The 20,981-nt window shown below is 44.8% G+C and overlaps 1 protein-coding gene across 1 annotated transcript in view; it reads left to right on the top strand.

Annotated features, from left to right (window-relative positions):
• The window catches only part of lekr1 (Leucine-, glutamate- and lysine-rich protein 1), a 172,923-nt gene that overhangs the window by 84,730 nt on the left and 67,212 nt on the right, over positions 1–20,981 (top strand). Inside the window, exon 8 of the mRNA XM_073041054.1 lies at positions 466–547. Within this exon, the coding sequence (XP_072897155.1) occupies positions 466–547 (82 nt within the window). The remainder of the gene's footprint in view (positions 1–465; positions 548–20,981) is intronic.

Here is a 20,981-nt window from a genome sequence, read left to right as displayed (position 1 = left end):
TGAATTGTTAACTGCCGTTCTTTCTGGCCAATAGTCCTGATTAAGGAACTCGTGTCCCAATTAACAGAAATCCACTATATTTGGAAAGCTCTTTTGAAAAAGTTAACAGAAGTATATTAGGTCATATAACTTACTTTTGCATTGGTTTATTCCATAACAATTCTTTGATGATGTAAATTTACTGATTGATTACCATACATGCAGTATTAAGAATCAGAAAACAGCCTGTGATTTTTCTTCATTGATGATTGAAATGGAAACATACTTCATAATTGATATCAATGAGAGTTCACTATGCCAAAGTTTAATATTAATATCTTCTGCTGCAATCTAATTCATATTGAGTTATCATGGACTATCATAGTGCAAAATAGAAATGCAAAGGTTAGACCCATGAACATGTTCTTGAATGTGCCTAATTCTGCTGCTTATAATGTTAATTTTGCCACATATTGCTTCCAACAGTTCTAGAAAAGCAACTTATTACTCAGCAGCTTAATTTCCAAAAAGTTACTGAAGAAATGGAACACTACAAGGAGTTGTTATTGTGAGTAAAATATATTAATCTCACAATTTTAATTATACAAAAATAAGAACTTTGTGAATTAATCTCTTATTGTCACCTGAGCATAAATAAATCAATTTCTTTTAATTTTTTGATGTACAAGTTTGTTACAAACAGATCATTTTAATTCTTTTTCACAAATAACTGAAGCAGAAACAGAGGGCTTTATCAAAAATTGTGGTTATGGTGTTTGCTTTTAGAATTTAAGTATTTGTTATCAGCAAGTTCATGTATTCCTGATTATGGAATTATAAACCCCCATGTATCTCCTAACCATCACAATACTGCAACCATAGCAATCTAAGGTATGCTTTTGAGAATTTTATCAACAATGCAGCATGAAAAATATGAAGTTATTTTTCGCCAGAAAATGAAACTGCGGTTTCCTCATAAATTGGGAAAAGGCTTCATTAGATTTGTATTTTGAGGAAGTTACAGCACAGCTCCATAATTCCACTAATGGCAGAAGAGATGGCACAACTACAATAACCTCAAGCTTCAGCACAGGATGCCTGGAAGAAATTCTTAGGGCATGACCAGGAATAATTATAATTGATTTCTTCTATCCATTAACTTTTTCAAAGAATGAACTGAATTCAAAGGTATTGATGTATCATTATATATCCATTTATTAATAAATTCTGATAATTTGGTATCCATTTGTTCAGAAATCCTCATGCTTCAGTATTTGGCACACTTACTAGTCCAGAATATGAAGTTGGGGTCCAGGTTAGAAGAAGTGGATCTGGCCAGATAAGGAGGCAGAGTCTATACTGTAGAATGGATTTAAGTTAGAACCAGGTTGGGGTCTGGAACACCAGGGGAAAGGAAATGTAGCTGGGCTTGTGACCAGAGCACAGGTTCTAAGTCACTTCCTTAAAACTCAATGGGTTTACTACTTATTTGTGAAAATTTAATCAATACTAGATGATGGATGAATAGACTGAATTTAAACCAATGTTTAGCTATTAATCAGAGTTTTAAGGATAATTAAGAGTTCTCAAGGCATTCTACTATTTTCCAATGTTTATTTGCATGTCATTTTCCTCAACATTCAAGTAATGATACAAAGAATATGGGTGGTCAAGAGATGAAAAAAGTTGTTTAAAGGCTTTACAATGGGTGCAGTGCCTTCACAAAGAATGGTAACTATTTTCACCTTAATCCCCATAAATGATAATGAGGTGTTCTGATAATTTACTTGCTATTGGAAGATTAAATATTTAACAAGTGCCCTCCCCACTTTTCTTGAATTAATGATTTTGTATATCTAATTTAATAGCTAGATGGTGGCACAGTTAAGTCACTCATTGTCGTAGTTCCAGTTGGCTGCTCCCCTTTAACACTTCTTTCTCCCTGATTTTGCCCCAATTTCAGTTATTTGCTGCTAGTTTACCTAATTATCATACACCTGGTTTTCATCAGAGACTGGGAAATAAATACGATGGCGACTCTATCCCAGGTTGCCAGTTTGTTGGTCAATTCTCGTGTGATACTTCATTCCCTTGTCTGATTAGAACCATTAGTTCTGAGTTCCGTTCTAGTTTCTAGATAGTCCCTGTAAATCCCGTCTCCTTGTCAAGATTCCTTCGGTTTCCTGTTCTACGTTCAGATCTACACCAGCCTCCCCAACTCAGTCGATGGGCCAGTGTCCTGCACTTGGGTTCTCCTCAGTCTCCCCCTTGCAACAGAACAAACTCACCAGCATGAACCTAGCGGACACGAATCCCCTGCAACAAGCCCTCGCCAGCCAGGGCTCCCTACTGGGCCTGCACGATCAGCTGCTCCGGGATATCATGAAGAACCTCCGCTCCCTGTAAGTAGACATAAAGAAGGTAAGTGAACAGGTCGACCGAGTATCCGTCCATCTTACCCTGTCAACCCCGGGAGCTCTGTCTGACCAACCCAGACAGCCTATAGTGGCAACGCCCGATGCGTAGACTACACGTCCGTCAAGAGCACCGCACATACCTGATGCACCATCAATAACTCACGCTGAGACTTAGGAAGTGAGATATCGGCTTTTATTGACTGGAAGAATAAACAGCACTACATCCTGGGGAAAATGAGGGAGAGCAGCAGCCCACAGTCGCCTTTATACAGGGGTCTGTGGGAGGAGCCACAGGAGCAGTCAGCAGGGTCTGTGGGAGGAGCCACAGGAGCAGTCAGACAGGTATATCTAGTTCACCACAATACCCAAACCAGAACCCTATGCCGGAGATCTGGGAAAGTGCCGGGATTTTCTTCTGCAATGCTCCTTGGTGTTCGAGCAGCAGCCATCCACATACGCCACTGACTGAGCGAAAATAACTTACATTATGGGGGTTGTTGCAAGGAAATGCCTTAGCTTGGGCCACCATGATTTGGGACAATCAGCCAGAGACCTGCTCTTCTTTCCCCCACCTTCATTTCAGAGATAAGGAAGATTTTTGACAGTCCTGTCCGCAGTAGGGATGCCGCCAAGCGTCTGCTCACCCTCCGTTAAGGCTCACACAGTGTTGCCGAATACTCTGTGGAGTTCCGGATGCTAGTGGCCGACTCAGGTTGGAATGATGAGGCACTCCAGGAGGTATTCCGTCAAGGCCTCTGTGACAAAGCAAAGGATGAGTTAGCGGCTAGGGATGACACTAACAGTCTGGATTCAGTGATCTCCCCAGCCACCAGACTGGACAACCAAATCTGAGAATGGCAGAGGGAGAGAACCGATCGCCCTGCTCCTTTGGCTACCCCACGGCACACTTTATCATCTACTCCCAGCCCTAACCTCTCTCCTCCTCCCATTCCTAGAATAGCACCCGGCCCGGCCATTTCCACCACCCTGGGAGAGGAACCAATGCAGCTGGGATGGAGCCATCTTTCTCCTACAGAGCAACTCTGGAGATTCAGAGCCGGGGATTGTTTCTATTGTGGTCAGTCGAGCCATTTTCATGCTACCTGCTCCCTTCGGCCGAAAGGGAGGGCTCACCAGTAGGGAGGGGGACCCTGGTGAGTCAGACTACATTCCCTTCTGTCCCCCAATCCTGGATGCAGATCCAAGCTACTGTAACCTACAACCAACAGTCCCTGTCCTTGTCTGCCTTGATAGACTCCGGTGCTGAGGGGAATCTGTTGGATGAAGTCATAGCTGCCCAGGCCGGAATTCCTCGAGAGCCGTTGTCTATCCCTCTGTGGAAGCCCAGGCACTGGACAGAAGACTTCTGGCTCGAGTCACTCACCGTAAACCACCACTGTCTTTGATCCTCTCTGGGAATCATTGGGATCAGGTACAATTGAACCTAATTTCCTCTCCTCAAGCTCTGATAGTACTTGGGTACCTCTGGTTAAGCTGCCATAATCCTTGCATTGATTGGTCCACCGGGAAGATCATCAGCTGGAGTCCGTTTTATCATGCCACCTGTCTACAGTCGGCCCCTTCCCCTGTAAGAACAACAACGACCTCGTCTGCCGTTGAACCCCCCGATTTGTCTAGGGTTCCAGCGGAGTACCACGACCTAGGACAAGTGTTTAGTAAACGACGCGCCCTTTCCCTGCCTCCACACCGACCATACAATTGTGCCATCGGCCATCTTCCCGGAGCTCCTCTACCCACCAGTCGGCTGTATAACTTGTCCTGGCCAGAGAGGGAAGCATCAGTGAATCTCTCGTGGTGGGCATTATTCGACCCTCATCCTCCCTGGTGGGTGCAGGGTTCTTCTTTGTTGGGAAGAAGGATGGCCCTCTTCATCCCTGCATCAACTACCGAGGCCAAAATCATATAACCATTAGGAACAAGTACCCACTGCTTCTTATAAGTTCTGCGTTCAAGCCACTTCATGGAGCCACCATCTTCTCGAAGTTGGGCCTCCAAAACATGTACCATTTAGTCCGGATAAGGGAGGGAGACAAGTGGAAGACGGCTTTCAATGCCCCTTTAGGTCACTTCAATTACTTAGTCATGCCTTTCGGCCTCTCCAATGCCCCCACAGTTTTTCAAGCCTTGATTAACGATGTACTAAGAGACTTCATTAAGCACTTTGTGTTTGTCTACCTGGATGACATCCTGATCTTTTCCAGCAGTCCCCAGCAACAGGTGCACCATGTCCGTCAAGTGCTGCAGAGGCTGGGGGAGAATAAATTATTCATAAAGGCGGAGAAATGTGAATTCCACGTCCCCTTGGTCAGCTTCCTAGGTTATATCATCGAGAGCAGACAGGTGAGAGCTGATCCCGAGAAGATCCGGGCTGTGGCGGAGTGGCCCAAACCCACAGACCGCAAGCAACTCCAACGGTTCCTGGGGTTTGTGAACTCCTATCGCCGGTTCATCAGAAACTACAGTCAGGTGGTGGCTCCCCTTACCCGACTTACCTCACCTGCCACACCTTTCCTTTGGAACTCCGAGGCAGACTCAGCATTCGCCAAACTGAAGAGGTGTTTCACGTCTGCCCCCATTCTGATTCAACTGGACCCCTCCTGTCAGTTCATTGTGGAGGTTGACGCCTCTGACTCCGGGGTGGGAGCGGTACTGCCCCAACGTTCGGGCCCGGATCAGAAACTACATCCCTGTGTCTTCTCTCGCCGACTGTCTCCCGTTGAACGAAACTACGACGTGGGGAACCGGGAGCTACTAGAAGTCAAACTGGCATTGAAGGAGTGGAGGCACTGGTTTGAGGGGGCGGAACACCAGTTCATCGTCTGGATAGACCACAAGAACCTTGAATATATCCAGACTGCCAAACACCTGAATTCCAGCCAGGTCCGTTGGACATTTTTTTGGCCGGTTCAGGTTTTCCCTCACCTGTCGTCCGGAGTCCAAGAACAGGAAGCCCGATGCCCTCTCCCACCAATACATTTCCGAGGAGGACCTTTCCAACCCCAAGACCATTCTTCCACCATCCTGTATAGTGGCTGCCCTCACCTGGGAGATCGAGTCCAGAGTCAAAGAGGCCCAAAGGACTCAACCCGACCCAGGCACTCCGGGACCTCCCAATTGCCTCTTTGTACCCGATGCTGTTCGATCACAGGTTCTACAGTGGGGGCATACTTCTCGTTTTGCCTGCCATCCCGGAATTGATCGGACCCTGACCCTCCTGAAGAGGCATTTCTGGTGGCCCTCCATGGACGCTGATACCCGTTCCTATGTTTCTGCATGTTCCGTCTGCGCCTGTGTAAAAGCCTCCCATCGGCCACCTGCGGGTTTACTCCATCCCCTACTTGTCCCCGGGCGTCCCTGGTCCCACATCGCTTTAGATTTTGTCACCGGTCTACCCTCTTTACATGGAAACACTGCTATACTCACTGTGGTGGATCGTTTCTCCAAGTCGGTACATTTTGTAGCCCTCCTTAAACTACCTTCCACGCAGGAGACCGCAGACCTTCTCGACACCCACATTTTCCGACTTCACAGAATCCCTTCGGATATTGTCTCCGACCGGGGACCTCAATTCATTTCGCAAGTTTGGAGATCCTTTTGTCGAACCCTTGGTGCCTCAGTTAGCCTGTCCTCCAGGTTTCACCCACAGACAAACGTGCAGACGGAGCAGGTCAACCGGGAGTTGGAGGTGGCGTTACATTGTATAACAGCCAATAACCCATCTACCTGGAGCAACCATCTCGCATGGGTAGAATACGCCCACAACTCTCTGGTCAGCACTGCTACCGGAAAATCTCCATTTGAATGCTCTCTTGGGTATCAAACTCCTGCTGTTTCCCACCCAGGAAGAGGAGATTGTGGTGCCGTCAGTCCAGGACCATATACACAGGTGCCGGAAGGTCTGGGAAGACACACATGGCCCTGCTTCGCTCAGCCAACCGTAACTGAAAAATTGCCAACCACCGTCGTACCCCTGCTCCTGAGTATCGACCTGGGCAGATGGTGTGGCTCTCGTCCAGAGACATTCCTCTCAAGAACGAGCCCAAGAAGCTTGTCCCCCCCCCCCCCCCCGCTTCCTGGGACCCTTCGAGGTTGAGAACATTATCAATCCCACGGCAGTGCGGCTCAAACTACCTACGTCAATGCAGATCCATCCTACATTTCACCCCTCCACCCACCCCCCCCCCCATCAACGACCATCTGGCGTACACCGTCCGGTGGTTATTGGATGCCTGCCGTCAGGGCAGGGGTCTCCAGTACCTGGTCGACTGGGAGGGGTATGGTCTGGAAGAACGTTCCTGGATCCCCCACTCCTTCATCCTGGACCCCTCTCTCATCCGGGATTTCCATCGGGACCATCCAGACAAGCCTGGGGGTGTCACCTGGAGATTCCCGTTGAGGGAGGGGTACTATCATGGTTCCGGTTGGCCGTTCCCCTTTAACACTTCTTTCTCCCTGATTATGCCCCAATTTCAGTCATTTGCTGCTAGTTTACCCAATTACCGTACACCTGGTTTTCATCAGAGACTGGGAAATAAATATGATGGCGACTCTATCCCAGGTTGCCAGTTTGTTGGTCAATTCTCATGTGATACTTCATTCCCTTGTCCGATTAGAACCGTTAGTTCTGAGTTCCACTCTAGTTTCTAGATAGTCCCTGTAAATCCCGTCTCCCTGTCAAGATTCCTTCGGTTTCCTGTTCTACGTTCAGGTCTACGCCAGCCTCCCCAACTCAGTCAACGGGCCGGTGTCCTGCACTTGGGTTCTCCTCAGTCTCCCCCTTGCAACACTCATCTGTCTGCGCTGAAGTATCAGATCAGGAACTTAAATTTAGATGCTCAATCTTGGAATGGAATTTGAGTGTCTCACATTTGAGATCAGTGCTGGCACTGAAATGAGGCCAACGTATTCCATTTAGAAGTATAAGAGAGTGCCTTACTGTCATTCTGCCTTCATTTAAGAATGTGGCACTACATCACAGATATATAAGAATTCATTAGCAAAAGGTAACTGAAGCTGATCTTTATTCATTATTTTGTATAACAAAGTAAAAAAATTAGGGAATACACTATGTAAAATGTATACAGACAGTATTGTCCACTACTTCAGCACGTGTTAGTGTCATCTAGAGCAATAGTATGCCCATCTGATAACAGCAGAAAATATTGTTTGTAATAGGAAGCGAAAATGAACAATAGACCAGATTATACTGAAGCTGGAATGCCATGCGAAATTACCATCCAAGGACCCCAACCTCCTGCACTGATCTAGTTTGGATGCAGAATGCTGATCTTATTCATAGAGATTCAGTAAATTATACAACACAGAAACAGGCACTTTAGCACTTGGATTAGGAGTAGTCAGCATGGCTTTGTAGCGTTGAGGCAAGGTGACGTTCAATGAAGAGCATGCCTCAAGTGTTCTGACTGTATTCCCACAATGCCCTGACGTATTTCGACATGGAAAAAGCTGGAGATCATGTTTTAGTTTCCATCAAAGCCATTGAAGCCTTTGTTTTTTTTTAATAAACTTTTTTTATTGTTTTCAAATAGTTACAGAATAAATGTGTATGAAAAAAAAGTGTTACCCAGCCCCCCTCCCCTTAACCCCTCCCCCCTAACATCCCTATTAAAAAAATAAGAAAGGAAAAAAAAAGGGAATGCCTGGATGTTGGAAGATCCCCACATGCCCCACGGAGTTCTCATTTTTTTTTAATATATGCTAAAATTCTTTTTCTTTTTACTGGCCCATTAAGCCCATTAACATTAAAACTTAAAAAATTTAGTAGATTAGTCATTTTTTTTATTATATTACTCCAATCTATAATAATACCTAATTTTTCCACTTTCTTGGTATCCTGGGAAATCTTTATAAAAATCTCCATGTTGCTATGTGTGTCCCCACCAATCATCCAGGCAAAAGGATAGAAAAAAATTAAAATATAAAGAAAAAAAAAACCAAAATACCCCCCTACTAATGTTGTGGAAAAAAAACACAACATTACCCCCCTCTGCTGTACGGGTCATGGCAACCGCCATGATTACACACGTGAATCCCGCAGTAACCGATCCACAGCCTCCCAGCCCCCCCGCAACATAAAAAAGTATATGTATAAGAAGAGAAAAAAAAATACTATTCTCATTTAGTATTTCTAAAATTTTGCTTTTCTCTTCTATAATATCCATAAATGTCCATCACTTCTGTTCCTTGGGTCTATCTTCATCTTTAATCCATTACGTTTGGAAGCCTCTATATGTAATTAGCGAATAGATGGAAGTTCTTGTACAAACTCCTCCGCTTTTCGATAATCGGAAAAAAAAATTTTTCCCTCCTCCAAAAAAATTATCAGTGTTGCTGGATGACGCATTGTAAATTTATAACCCTTTTCCCATAAGGCTTTTTTCACTGGGTTAAATTCCTTCTTTCTCTTCAACAGGTTGTAACTTATATCCGGATAAAAAAGAACTGGTTTCCCTGCTATCATCAGTGGCCTGTTTCTATTTTTGGTACTTTGGGCAGCGGCCTTCAGGATCTTTTCTTTGTCTTGGTATCGTAAGCATTTTATCAAAATTGATCGTGGGTTTTGATCAGCTCGAGGTCTTGACCTTAAAGATCTATGCGCCCTTTCAATCTCAATTGGAGTTTCTCTTTCCATTTTCAATTTTTTAGGGATCCATTTTTGAAAAAAATTTATTGGATCTTCTCCTTCTATATCTTCTTTAAGTCCAACAATTTTAATATTATTTCGTCTACTGAGTTTTCAAGCTTATCAATTTTTTTCATAAATTGTTTTCTTTCTGATGTCCAAGCAGTATTTTCCTTTTCCATTTTGTCCATTCTTTCAACCATATCTTCCGTTGTAGTTTCCAAGTCCGTAATTCTTTTTTCCATTTTTTCCTGTCTCTTTGCCATTTTATCAAGCATAGTCTCCATATTGGTCATTTTTTTTCCGAGTATTTTTTGATTATTTTTAATTACTTTTAATGTGTCTAATTTACGCATTATTTGCCTCAAAGTCTTTTCTATATTTCTAGAAGGACTTTTATCTCCTTCTTCAGCTGATCCTTCCGAGAGATTTGACTCTCCCTCCGATTCGCTATCACTTTCAGTTGCAGTGGTAGCTGGGCTTTGTAGTTCTTGTTGCTCCCGTTTGCACATGCTCCATCCTTCGCATTTGCGCAGCTCACGATGGTCTTTTCCTGTAGCCAATGTTGCCACAGTCTCCTGTTCCGTATCGCCGGTGATATAATGTACCTGAGACCGCGGTTCCTCGGTAGACGTGGGCCTTGTTCTTGTTCCAACTTGCGTAGTCTTCCCGGTATTAGTTTTCTTCATCTTCCTTCCTTGAGGCATAGCTTGACACAGTCCGGAGTTGTTTATAAGTAACTTTTAGAAAGTATTGACTAACTTTTCTTCATTTAAACATTAATTTATTAACTTTTTACGGGAGAGCTGGGTCCTACGTCATCACGTGATGTCCCCGAAGCCTTTGTTTTAACTAATTTTAAATTTTCATCACCAATGACTCTCAAAAAGACCTTAAAATAATTAAAAAAAACAAAATTCATTACATATATGTTGATTTGGATCATCTGATCCATTGGTCAACAATTATGGAAGTAGCTGAAGGAACTTGCTCTAATGGTGGAAGATGGTATCCTCAGTGGAGGTATGTGCTAATTGCTTCTCCTCCCACCTTTCACCTGCCTCATGTCATTCAATCCCGTACCTGATTGCATTGCTGAGCTCACATCAAACTTGGAACCACTTGGCCTTTGTGTCATTAGATAGCTTCCAGTCAGTGCCAAGATTCTTTGTTTCACTTGACTGTTGAATATCTGAGGTGATTGGCTGGGTGAGTTTCAGGAATGAATAGAATCTTTAGCACAGCCTGAATTATGGGTAGGAGAGTGTGTGTTGTAGGGAAAGGAAATTTCTGATCAGTTTAATGCCTCTTGCATTAATTATTTCCAGCAATATTTGTCTCTACTTGCCATTATCGAAAACCTACTCTATGAAGAAACTAGTTAATAATCAACTAACCAGTCAGAAGTACAGGTCTTTCCTATTTTATGAACACTTGACTTGTATTAATTCATATGAATGAGCATTTGGAAGACTGCTGGGTTGGATTTATTGGTTGCTGCAATGACTGTTCTTGACAGTAGCTAGAATTCTACCATAATGATCCCATGAAGTAAACATTGTGTTAAGATGGTGATGCCTATTTTGTTACACGTCGTCTGGACCGGCAGGAGTATTCTTTATAAATCATCAAAAGCATTTATAGTACCTCCTCTTCAGTAAAATCTTTCAACAGAATAGCACTATTTGGCTGAGGCAAGCTCAGGCTAAATTTGTTAATATCAGATTTATTAAGAACAACAAAATGATATTTAAAATGTTTTTCCAGACTCTATTCTTATGGGGCAAGCCATCTCCACTTGCAGCTGCATTTCCAACTTGCCAACTGTTTGGATTACAAACAGTTCTCAGAAACAGAACTCTGTCCTTACCTGAGGAGGACCTATATTTGAGGAAGTGATTAAAACAAGACAGATTTAGGGCCTAAATATATTTTTTTTAACTTTCTTCTCCTTTCAAAACATTCAGAGTAACCTCATTGGTGTGCCTTGTTGATTTAGCCTACAGAAGTACATTACTGTGCAGAATTGAGTTCAGTTAAGTGACTTGATATCCAGCCCCCATCCCAAAGAAACATACAGCTGAGATATGTTTCTGAGATGGAGCTTGGCCATCTACAGCCTTTTTGCAAGAGACAGGGTGGGAAGAGGAATAGTCCAGGTAGCTGTGAGAGTCACGTATGGGTCCCAGTTATGCCTGCCTTTTTGTTGGCTTTGTGGAACAGTCCATGTTCCAAGGCTATACCGGTATCCATCCCCCTCTTTTCCTTCGCTACATTGACGACTGCATTGGCGCTGCCTCTTGCACGCGTGCTGAGCTCGTCGACTTCATTAACTTTGCCTCCAACTTTCACCCTGCCCTCAAATTTACCTGGTCCATTTCCGACACCTCCCTCCCCTTTCTTGATCTTTCTGTCTCCATGTCTGGAGACGGCCTATCTACTGATATCTACTATAAGCCTACAGACTCTCACAGCTACCTGGACTATTCCTCTTCCCACCCTGTCTCTTGCAAAAAGGCTATCCCCTTCTCACAATTCCTCCGTCTCTGCTGCATCTACTCTCAGGATGAGGCTTTTCTTTCCAGGACGAAGGAGATGTCTTCTTCCACCATCAACTCTGTTCTCAAACGCATCTCTCCCATTTCCCGCACATCTGCCCTCACCCCATCCACCCGCCTCCCCACTCGGGATAGGGTTCCCCTTGTCCTTACCTACCACCCCACCAGCCTCCAGGTCCAACATATAATTCTCCGTAACCGCCACCTCCAACGGGATCCCACTACCAAACACATTTTTCCCTCCCCCCCTTTCTGCTTTTCGCAGGGATAGCTCCCTACGCAACTTCCTTGTCCACTCGTTCCCCCCCCATCCCTTCCCACCGATCTCCCTCCTGGCACTTATCCTTGTAAACGGAACAAGTGCTACACCTGCCCTTACATTTCCTCCCTCACCACCATTCAGGGCCCCAGACAGTCCTTCCAGGTGAGGCGACACTTCACCTGTGAGTCGGCTGGTGTGGTATACTGCGTCCAGTGCTCCCGGTGTGGCCTTTTATATATTGGTGAGACCCGACGCAGACTGGGAGACCGTTTCGCGGAACACCTACGCTCGGTCCGCCAGAAAAAGCAGGATCGCCCAGTGGCCACACATTTTAATTCCACGTCCCATTCCCATTCTGATATGTCTATCCATGGCCTCCTCTATTGTCAAAATGAATCCAAACTCAGGTTGGAGGAACAACACCTTATATACCGGCTGGGTAGCCTCCAACCTGATGGCATGAACATTGACTTCTCTAACTTCCGTTAATGCCCCTCTTCCCCTTCTTACCCCATCCCTGACATATTTAGTTGTTTGCCTGTTCTCCATCTCCCTGTGGTGCTCCCCCCCCCCTTTCTTTCTCCTGGGGCCTCCCGTCCCATGATCCTTTCCCTTCTCCAGCTCTGTATCACTTTCGCCAATCACCTTTGCAGCTCTTAGCTTCATCCCACCCCCTCTGGTCTTCTCCTATCATTTTGCATTTCCCCCTCCCCCCACTACTTTCAAATGTCTTACTATCTTTCCTTTCGGTTAGTCCTGACGAAGGGTCTCGGCCCAAAATGTCAACAGCGCTTCTCCCTATAGATGCTGCCTAGCCTGCTGTGTTCTACCAGCATTTTGTGTGAGTTGTGAATCAGACAGGACATTTGGTCTTCTGTGATGATAAACTTGCCCTGTGATACCTTGGTTTGCAGAAACACCAATTTACACTGAAAAATTGCTGTGATTTTTATGAAGTTGCTGCATACTATGAATTATGCACTAAATTCACAAAAGCAAGCTCTCTCTTAATTGTTAGTGTAAGCACTCTTCTGAAAATGTGATAATTGTTTATAATTGTCACCTAGCTTCACTAGCTCAAAAAGCAAGCAGTTATAAATATGAAATGTGTTATTTTTTAAATTTTCCTTTGCCATTATCTATTTTCTTTCTTGATACAATCTTTCTTGATCATTTTTACATCTTTTTCTGTGGCTAACTTAAAATCAAATTCGCCCATTCTAATTCAAATAATTCTTTTGTTTTATCTACTTACTTTGAAATTATCTGACCTCAAACATCCTGCTCTGTTCACTTTTACATTACCTGAATGACTAAGGATTAACATAAATAAAATCTAAAGCATTTGCAAGTTTAACTAATAGGAACAGAAAGTCTGGCAAACTCCAGCCCACTGTGTGTACCCTTATTGATGCCATATATAAATAGATCGTGTTGGACATCCGTAACATTTTATTAACATATTCTGTTCTGAAAACAACATTATGCTCAGCACAGTAGCCTAGTAGTTAGTGTAGATACAATTCCAGTGCTGTCTATAAGAATTTTTTATGTTCTCCTGGTGACTGTGTGTGTATCCTCTAGATGATTGTTCTCTGCCACATTCTAAAGAGGTACACGTTAGGGTTAATACGTTGTGGGCATGCTACGTTAGCGCCAGAAGCATGTCGACACTTGTGAGCTGCCCGTAGCACATTGGTCTGTGTCGGTCGTTGATGCAAACAATGCATATCTCTGTGTGTTTTGATGTACATATGGCAAATAAAACTAATCTAAACTCTAATCTAATCTTTTGCATTAATTGTTGTGCTATGATTAGCTTCCTTGTGCCATTTTAAAGCAATTCAAGTACCTTCCTGTTCCCATTATTAAACAAAGCGTGATTAATATCAATAAGCTAGTATTCTGTATTTGCCTAATGTTATCCACACTAAAATTTTAAACAAAAAGAACTTTAGTTCTGAGCTCTTCTGCAGGTAGAACATGAAAACAACTTGCATTTACATAGCATCACTGATGTATGATGATTCTGGGAAGGAAGGGGTTAACATATGAGGAGCGTTAAGCAGCTTTGGGCCTGTACTCACTGGAATTTAGAAGAGTGCGTGGGGATCTCTTTGAAACCCACCAAATGTTGAAAGGACTAGATAAGGTGGACGTGGAGAGGGTGTTCCCTCTGGTGGGGTATCTAGAACTAGAGGGCACAGCCTCAAAAATGAGGGCAACCTTTTAGAACAGAAGTAAGGAGGAATTTTTTTTAGCCGAAGTGTAGTGAATCTGTGAAATGCTTTGCCACAGACTGTGGTGGAAGCCAAGTCCATGGGTATATTTAAAACGGAAGTTGATAGTTTCCTGATCGGTCAGGACATCAAAGGATACGGTGAGAGGACAGGTGTATGGGGTTGAACGGGATCCAGGATGAGCCATGATGAATGGTGGAGCTGACTCGATGGGCTGAATTGCTTATCTTATGGTCTTAGCATTGTAAAATATCCCAAAGAACCTCACAGGAACATAATCAGAGAAACTGTACAACACATATAATGAAATATTAGACAAGTGACCAAATATAAGGTCAGAGGTATGCTTAAAACAGCATTTTAAAAGAATAGGTGGAAAAAGGGAGGATTTGGAGGGATCTCCTTACTATGTGGCTCTAATATGGCACAAGTATGAAAGTTGAGGTTGCACAGAAGTCCAGAATTGAGTGTAATGTGTTGGTAAAGGTTTTGCTGCTAATGCTGTAGGGTATTTCATGTAATGGTCTTTCTATAGAAGTCGTGTGTTCTGCTGGCAGTGTTTGGGTTACCATTAAGGTTAAGGGATGCTTAGGAATTTGTGTCATCCAATCAGGAGAGTGGAACTGGGAGAAGGTTCTAGAAAAGGCAGGGGAAGTGTTTTTTGTGACCTATAGTGGTGTGGGTCGAGGTATTTTTCAGCGGGAGATGGAGAGAAGGAGCGAGAGAGAACTGGTCGTAGAATTTGATCAGGTGGGAACATGCGATCCAATGAAGTCCAAGTGTGGGAGCGTTTACTGGGAAGCGGTGCTTAGGAGTTGGTGCAATGTGTACATCGGAAACAATAGCTTCTGGAAGATTTGAGCTCCATTGTGCACATGCATTGGTGTGATTCAAGAGATTAGCTGTTGCTAATGCTTGTGTTCTGAGCAGGGTGGATATCCGCAGGCCAGATGAATGGTTGATAAGGGTTTTAAGTATTGTTAAAGCATTAGGAAAAGTTAGTATCATGGAGTAGCAGTTTGACCAAACAGCAGGCAAAGATTTCAATTTAGTTCAGCCTAGCAATGACATCAAGGGAGTGGGTCTGCCTGGTACTACTGGTACATCAGGAGAGATGAGCCATGGTCTTTCCATACCTTCAGAGAAGAGGGGAGTGTAGGTGAGGGTACTGTATTGGAAGCCAAGTTTCCCATAGCTGAGGGGGAGACTTTAAAGACAAGTTGCTCTAATTTCTGCAGAGCGAGGGGAAGGAGTGGTCTGAAATGGAAGGTCGATTGAGTCCTCCAACAAGGGGTGAAAATTCTGAGTTGGTATCGGCCCTTACATCCCTCACAGATAAAAGGCAAAGTTATTATAGGCAGAGAATTTTCTCAGGAGTGAAGCCCACTCCCACGGAGGAGGAGGAATATGAGACTTGGATGGAGCCAAGCTCTCAGGTGCTGGATGAGTGGCAGTGCTCCGATAATGTGAAAAGACAGCAACTGGTAGAGAGTCTAAAAGGTCCAGTGGCTGAAGTGGTGAGGTCCTTGAAGGCAGATAACCCCTTTGCTACTACTGCGGGCTACATGCAAGTGCTAGAAAGCATATTTGGCCCAATGGAGTTTATGGTGGGGTTTTGGAGCATGTTGGAGGAGAAGGGGGGAGAAACTTTCTATCTACATTTTTCAGCTAGAGAGACAGCTGTGTTGCTTGTGACATAGAGATCCAGCTGGCTGAGGTGAATCAATTAAGGATGGACCATGTGGCAAAGGGTGCACAGTCACAAGATATGATCGCTTTCAGCTTCTCATAAGACAGACCCTCTCCCTCATTTGTTGAGCTGATCAGAGAAGTAAGAGAGAAGGAAAAAGTGTTGGAGAAGTGGGAGGCCTCTGTCAGCAGGGTACAGTTCTCCGTGATAGTCTCTGTTGCTGAAATGACTCTTGATGTCCCACAAACGGGGATGTTACAGGAGTTTGGCAGTTTTTAGAGCTGAGGTTTCTCGGTTGTTACTGGCAGGCGTTGTCACCAAGCATGACAAAGCCGATAGGGAGCTGGACCCACTGATGGGATGTATTAAACAGAAGGTTTCTATGAAACAGGGTCCCTTGAAAAAGGGAGCGACTGGTATTGTCTGTTACAACTGTGGTGAGGAGGGACACTTCAGGTGGAAGTGTGAAGGATGGGAAAACCTTCAGATAGTGAACTCACAGTTACAAGCAGAAAGGGAAGTCAGGAAACTTTGGAGAGACTCAGTGAGGGAATAGCCTGATGTCTCGCAGGGTACGTTCCAATTAGTGTATCACTAAAGTGCAAAACCCTATCCCGAAAGGCTTAGTGGTTCCAGTATATCCCTACAGATTGAGGGTATTTATGCTAGAGCCATACTTCACATAGGTTCTCAGGTTACTCTGCTTCTACAACCAGCATTTGACATATTTACCATTGACGCCACTCAGTGCTCTGGAGCTCTGGGGACTTAGTACTGATGACGACCCATACGATGGTTACTTGTCATTGAAGCTGGAGTTTTCAGAGGCAGATGTCGGAGTAGGTGAGGTCCTTGATATGTTAGTGTTGTTTTGTCCAGACCTGGTCCAGAAAGGTGAAGCTTCAATTCTTGTGGGAACAAATACTCCTATTTGAGGAGGCTAGTGGGAGCCTGCAAGGAGAGAGGTGGAGAGAGCTTTCTGAAAACCTTGTCCATTCACCTGGTGTTCAGAACTGCTTCTGAGGAAGTGCGTGCCCTTCTTAGACTGGATGATGGCATGGTCAAGGAAGTGTGTGGTACACCCAGTTCAACCCCATCATGTTATAGCCTGAGGAAGTAGCTCGAGTGAGGAGAAACCCCAAATTTCCCAGAATGCCTGATGCTGAGACCCTTCTGGTGCATGATCCCGAAGACCACGAAGAGAAGTCACGCTTACCCGCTGGGGTATTGGTGAGGGCCAAACTGCAGAAGTTGTTTGGTTGTACAGGTAAACTGGATGACAGTGATTATCAGGAAAATCCCGTAGATGGAGGTCAGCCTCAAGCAGGGAATGCCTATGGCACATCTTTTTCCTGGACATTGTTTGTAATGTCCAGTTTCCCCTGTGAGAAAAGCTGAAGAGAAACCATCTGATGGAAAGGGAAAGTTGACAGCCAAGTCATTCAATTTTGGTGACTCTTTGACACCTGGAGGTTGGAAAACAAGATTGACAGAGAAGATGTTGAAGTTCGAAGATGTCTTTTCTACTGATGAGTTTGATATGTGTTGTCCCAAGAGTACTCACCACACCATCCAAGTGACAGAGGACACCCCTTTCAGGGAAAGTTCTTGGCGATTGGCACCCGTCGAGGTTTGGCAGCATCTGTGGAAGTTGATTATCACTGAGTCCAGGAATCCCTATGTGTCCCCCATAGTGAGGAAGAAGAATAGGAAGGTAAGAATGCATGTTGTCTACCGGACACTGAACTGACGCACAGTCCCCGACCAGTATACTGTTCTGAGAATTGAAGATGCACTGGTCTGACTGAGTGGAGACAGACATACTTTATTGATCCCAAGGAAAATTGGGTTTTGTTACAGTCACACCAGCCAAGAATAGTGTAGAGATATAGCAATATAAAATCATAAATAATTTAATAATAATAATAATAATAATAAGTAAATTATGACAAGTGGAAATAAGTCCAGGACCAGCCTATTGGCTCAGGGTGTCTGACCCTCCGAGGGAGGAGTTGTAAAGTTTGATGGCCACAGGCAGGAATGACTTCCTACGACGCTCAGTGTTGCATCTCGGTGGAATGAGTCTCAGGCTGAATGTACTCCTGTGCCTAACCAGTACATTATAGAGTGGATAGGAGACATTGTCCAAGATGGCATGCAACTTGGACAGCATCCTCTTTTCCGACACCACCATCAGAGAGTCCAGTTCCACCCCCACAACATCACTGGCCTTACGAATGAGTTTGTTGATTCTGTTGGTGTCTGCTACCCTCAGCCTGCTGCCCCAGCACACAACAGCAAACATGATAGCACTGGCCACCACAGACTTGTAGAACATCCTCAGCATCATCCGGCAGATGTTAAAGGACCTCAGTCTCCTCAGGAAGTAGAGACGGCTCTGACCCTTCTTGTAAACAGCCTCAGTGTTCTTTGACCAGTCCAGTTTATTGTCAATTCATATCCCCAGATATTTGTAATCCTCCACCATGTCCACACTGACCCCTTGGATGGAAACAGGGGTCACTGATGCCTTAGCCCTCCTGAGGTCCACCACCAGCTCCTTAGTCTTTTTCACGTTAAGCTGCAGATGATTCTGCTTGCACCATGTGACAAAGTTTCCCACCGTAGCCCTGTAGATAGATAGATAGATACTTTATTCATCCCCATGGGGAAATTCAACTTTTTTCCAATGTCCCATACACTTGTTGTAGCAAAACTAATTACATACAATACTTAACTCAGTAAAAAATATGATATGCATCTAAATCACTATCTCAAAAAGCATTAATAATAGCTTTTAAAAAGTTCTTAAGTCCTGGCGGTAGAATTGTAAAGCCTAATGGCGTTGGGGAGTATTGACCTCTTCATCCTGTCTGAGGAGCATTGCATCGATAGTAACCTGTGGCTGAAACTGCTTCTCTGTCTCTGGATGGTGCTATGTAGAGGATGTTCAGAGTTTTCCATAATTGACCGTAGCCTACTCAGCGCCCTTCGCTCAGCTACCGATGTTAAACTCTCCAGTACTTTGCCCACGACAGAGCCCGCCTTCCTTACCAGCTTATTAAGACGTGAGGCGTCCCTCTTCTTAATGCTTCCTCCCCAACACGCCACCACAAAGAAGAGGGCGCTCTCCACAACTGACCTATAGAACATCTTCAGCATCTCACTACAGACATTGAATGACGCCAACCTTCTTAGGAAGTACAGTCGACTGTGTGCCTTCCTGCACAAGGCATCTGTGTTGGCAGTCCAGTCTAGCTTCTCGTCTAACTGTACTCCCAGATACTTGTAGGTCTTAACCTGCTCCACACATTCTCCATTAATGATCACTGGCTCCATATGAGGCCTAGATCTCCTAAAGTCCACCACCATCTCCTTGGTCTTGGTGATATTGAGACGCAGGTAGTTTGAGTTGCACCATATCACAAAGTCCTGTATCAGTTTCCTATACTCCTCCTCCTGTCCATTCCTGACACACCCCACTATGGCCGTGTCATCAGCGAACTTCTGCACATGGCAGGACTCCGAGTTATATTGGAAGTCTGATGTGTACAGGGTGAACAGGACCGGAGAGAATACGGTTCCCTGCGGCGCCCCTGTGCTGCTGACCACCATGTCAGACCTACAGTCTCCCAACTGCACATACTGAGGTCTATCTGTCAAGTAGTCCACTATCCAATCCACCATGTGAGAATCTACTCCCATCTCCGTTAGTTTGTGCCTTAAGATCTTGGGCTGGATGGTGTTAAAGGCACTAGAGAAGTCAAGGAATGTAATCCTCACAGCACAACTGACCCCCTCTAGGTGAGAGAGTGATTTGTGCAGCAAATACGTGATAGCATCCTCCACTCCCACCTTCTCCTTATACGCAAACTGAAGAGGATCCTGGGCGTACCTGGTTTGTGGCCTCAGATTCTGTATTATCAGCCACTCCATGGTCTTCATCACGTGCGACGTCAAGGCAACAGGTCTGAAGTCATTCAACTCCTTTGGTTGTGGTTTCTTCGGTACCGGGACAATACAGGATGTTTTCCACTGTCTGGGTACTCTTCTCTGCTCCAGGCTCATGTTGAAGATGCGCTGTAGTGGTTCTCCCAGCTCAGTCGCACAGGCCCTCATCTCCCTTTCTGATGCATCCAACTATGGCAGAGTCATCAGAAAACTTCTGAAGATGGCAAGACTCTTCTGTGCAGTAGTTGAAGTCCGAGGTGTAGATGTTGAAGAGAAAGAGAGACAGGACAGTCCCCTGTGGAGCCCCAGTGCTGCTGACCACTCTGTCTGACACACAGTGTTGCAAGCACACGTATTGTAGTCTGCCAGTCAGGTAATCAATAATCCATGACACCAGGGAAGCATCCACCTGCATCACTGTCAGCTTCTCACCCAGCAGAGCAGGGCGGATGGTGTTGGACGCACTGGAGAAGTCAAAAAACATGACCCTCACAGTGCTTGCCAGCTTGTCTAGGTAGGCGTAGACACGGTTCAGCAGGTAGACGATGGCATCCTCAACTCCTAGTCGGGGCTGGTAGGCGAAATGGAGGGGGTCTAAGTGTGGCCTAACCATAGGCCGGAGCTGCTGTAGAACAAGTCTCTCCAGGGTCTTCATAATGTGGGAGATATGATCAGAAGGTTAGGTTCTCCCAACTAATGCCTAGAGACAGAGTTCTCATAAGGAATTTGGGGCTACCGGGGAAGCATAAGTTGGCTGGCTGCTGGGTGGCTATTCCTTACATAATGGAGAGTCAGATGCCAAATGTTCCAGTTTTCCAGGTGAAAACAGAGGATGGGAATGGACTTGTCAAGACTGTGTATCTGAAGCACCTTCTACCTCTGGGACAAGAGGTACATATTGACCCAGAGCCTGACATGAACCCTACACCTAGTAAGAGGACTCTCTGTCGTTGTGGAAGAACAGAAGGACAAGCAGTGGAGATGCCTGGAAAGGATTTAACCACTGAATGTTGTTCAGACTCAGAAGATTAGGAAATTGGGGTGTGGTATATACTACTCTATGCAAACTCCCCAATAACTGACAGAGATTTCCACACCTCCCCATTCTGATGCAGATGTAATGGGGGGTGGGGGGGGAACTAGCAGTGGACAGGCATGTTTGCAGCTGGACAATTAAGGGAAACTGGTCCCAAGGTAACTGGGGATGAAGCAGAGGTCAG

Source organism: Hemitrygon akajei, chromosome 3 (genome assembly GCF_048418815.1).
Source record: "Hemitrygon akajei chromosome 3, sHemAka1.3, whole genome shotgun sequence".
Taxonomy (NCBI): Eukaryota; Metazoa; Chordata; class Chondrichthyes; order Myliobatiformes; family Dasyatidae; genus Hemitrygon; species Hemitrygon akajei.
This window is presented reverse-complemented; position numbering and strand designations above follow the sequence as displayed.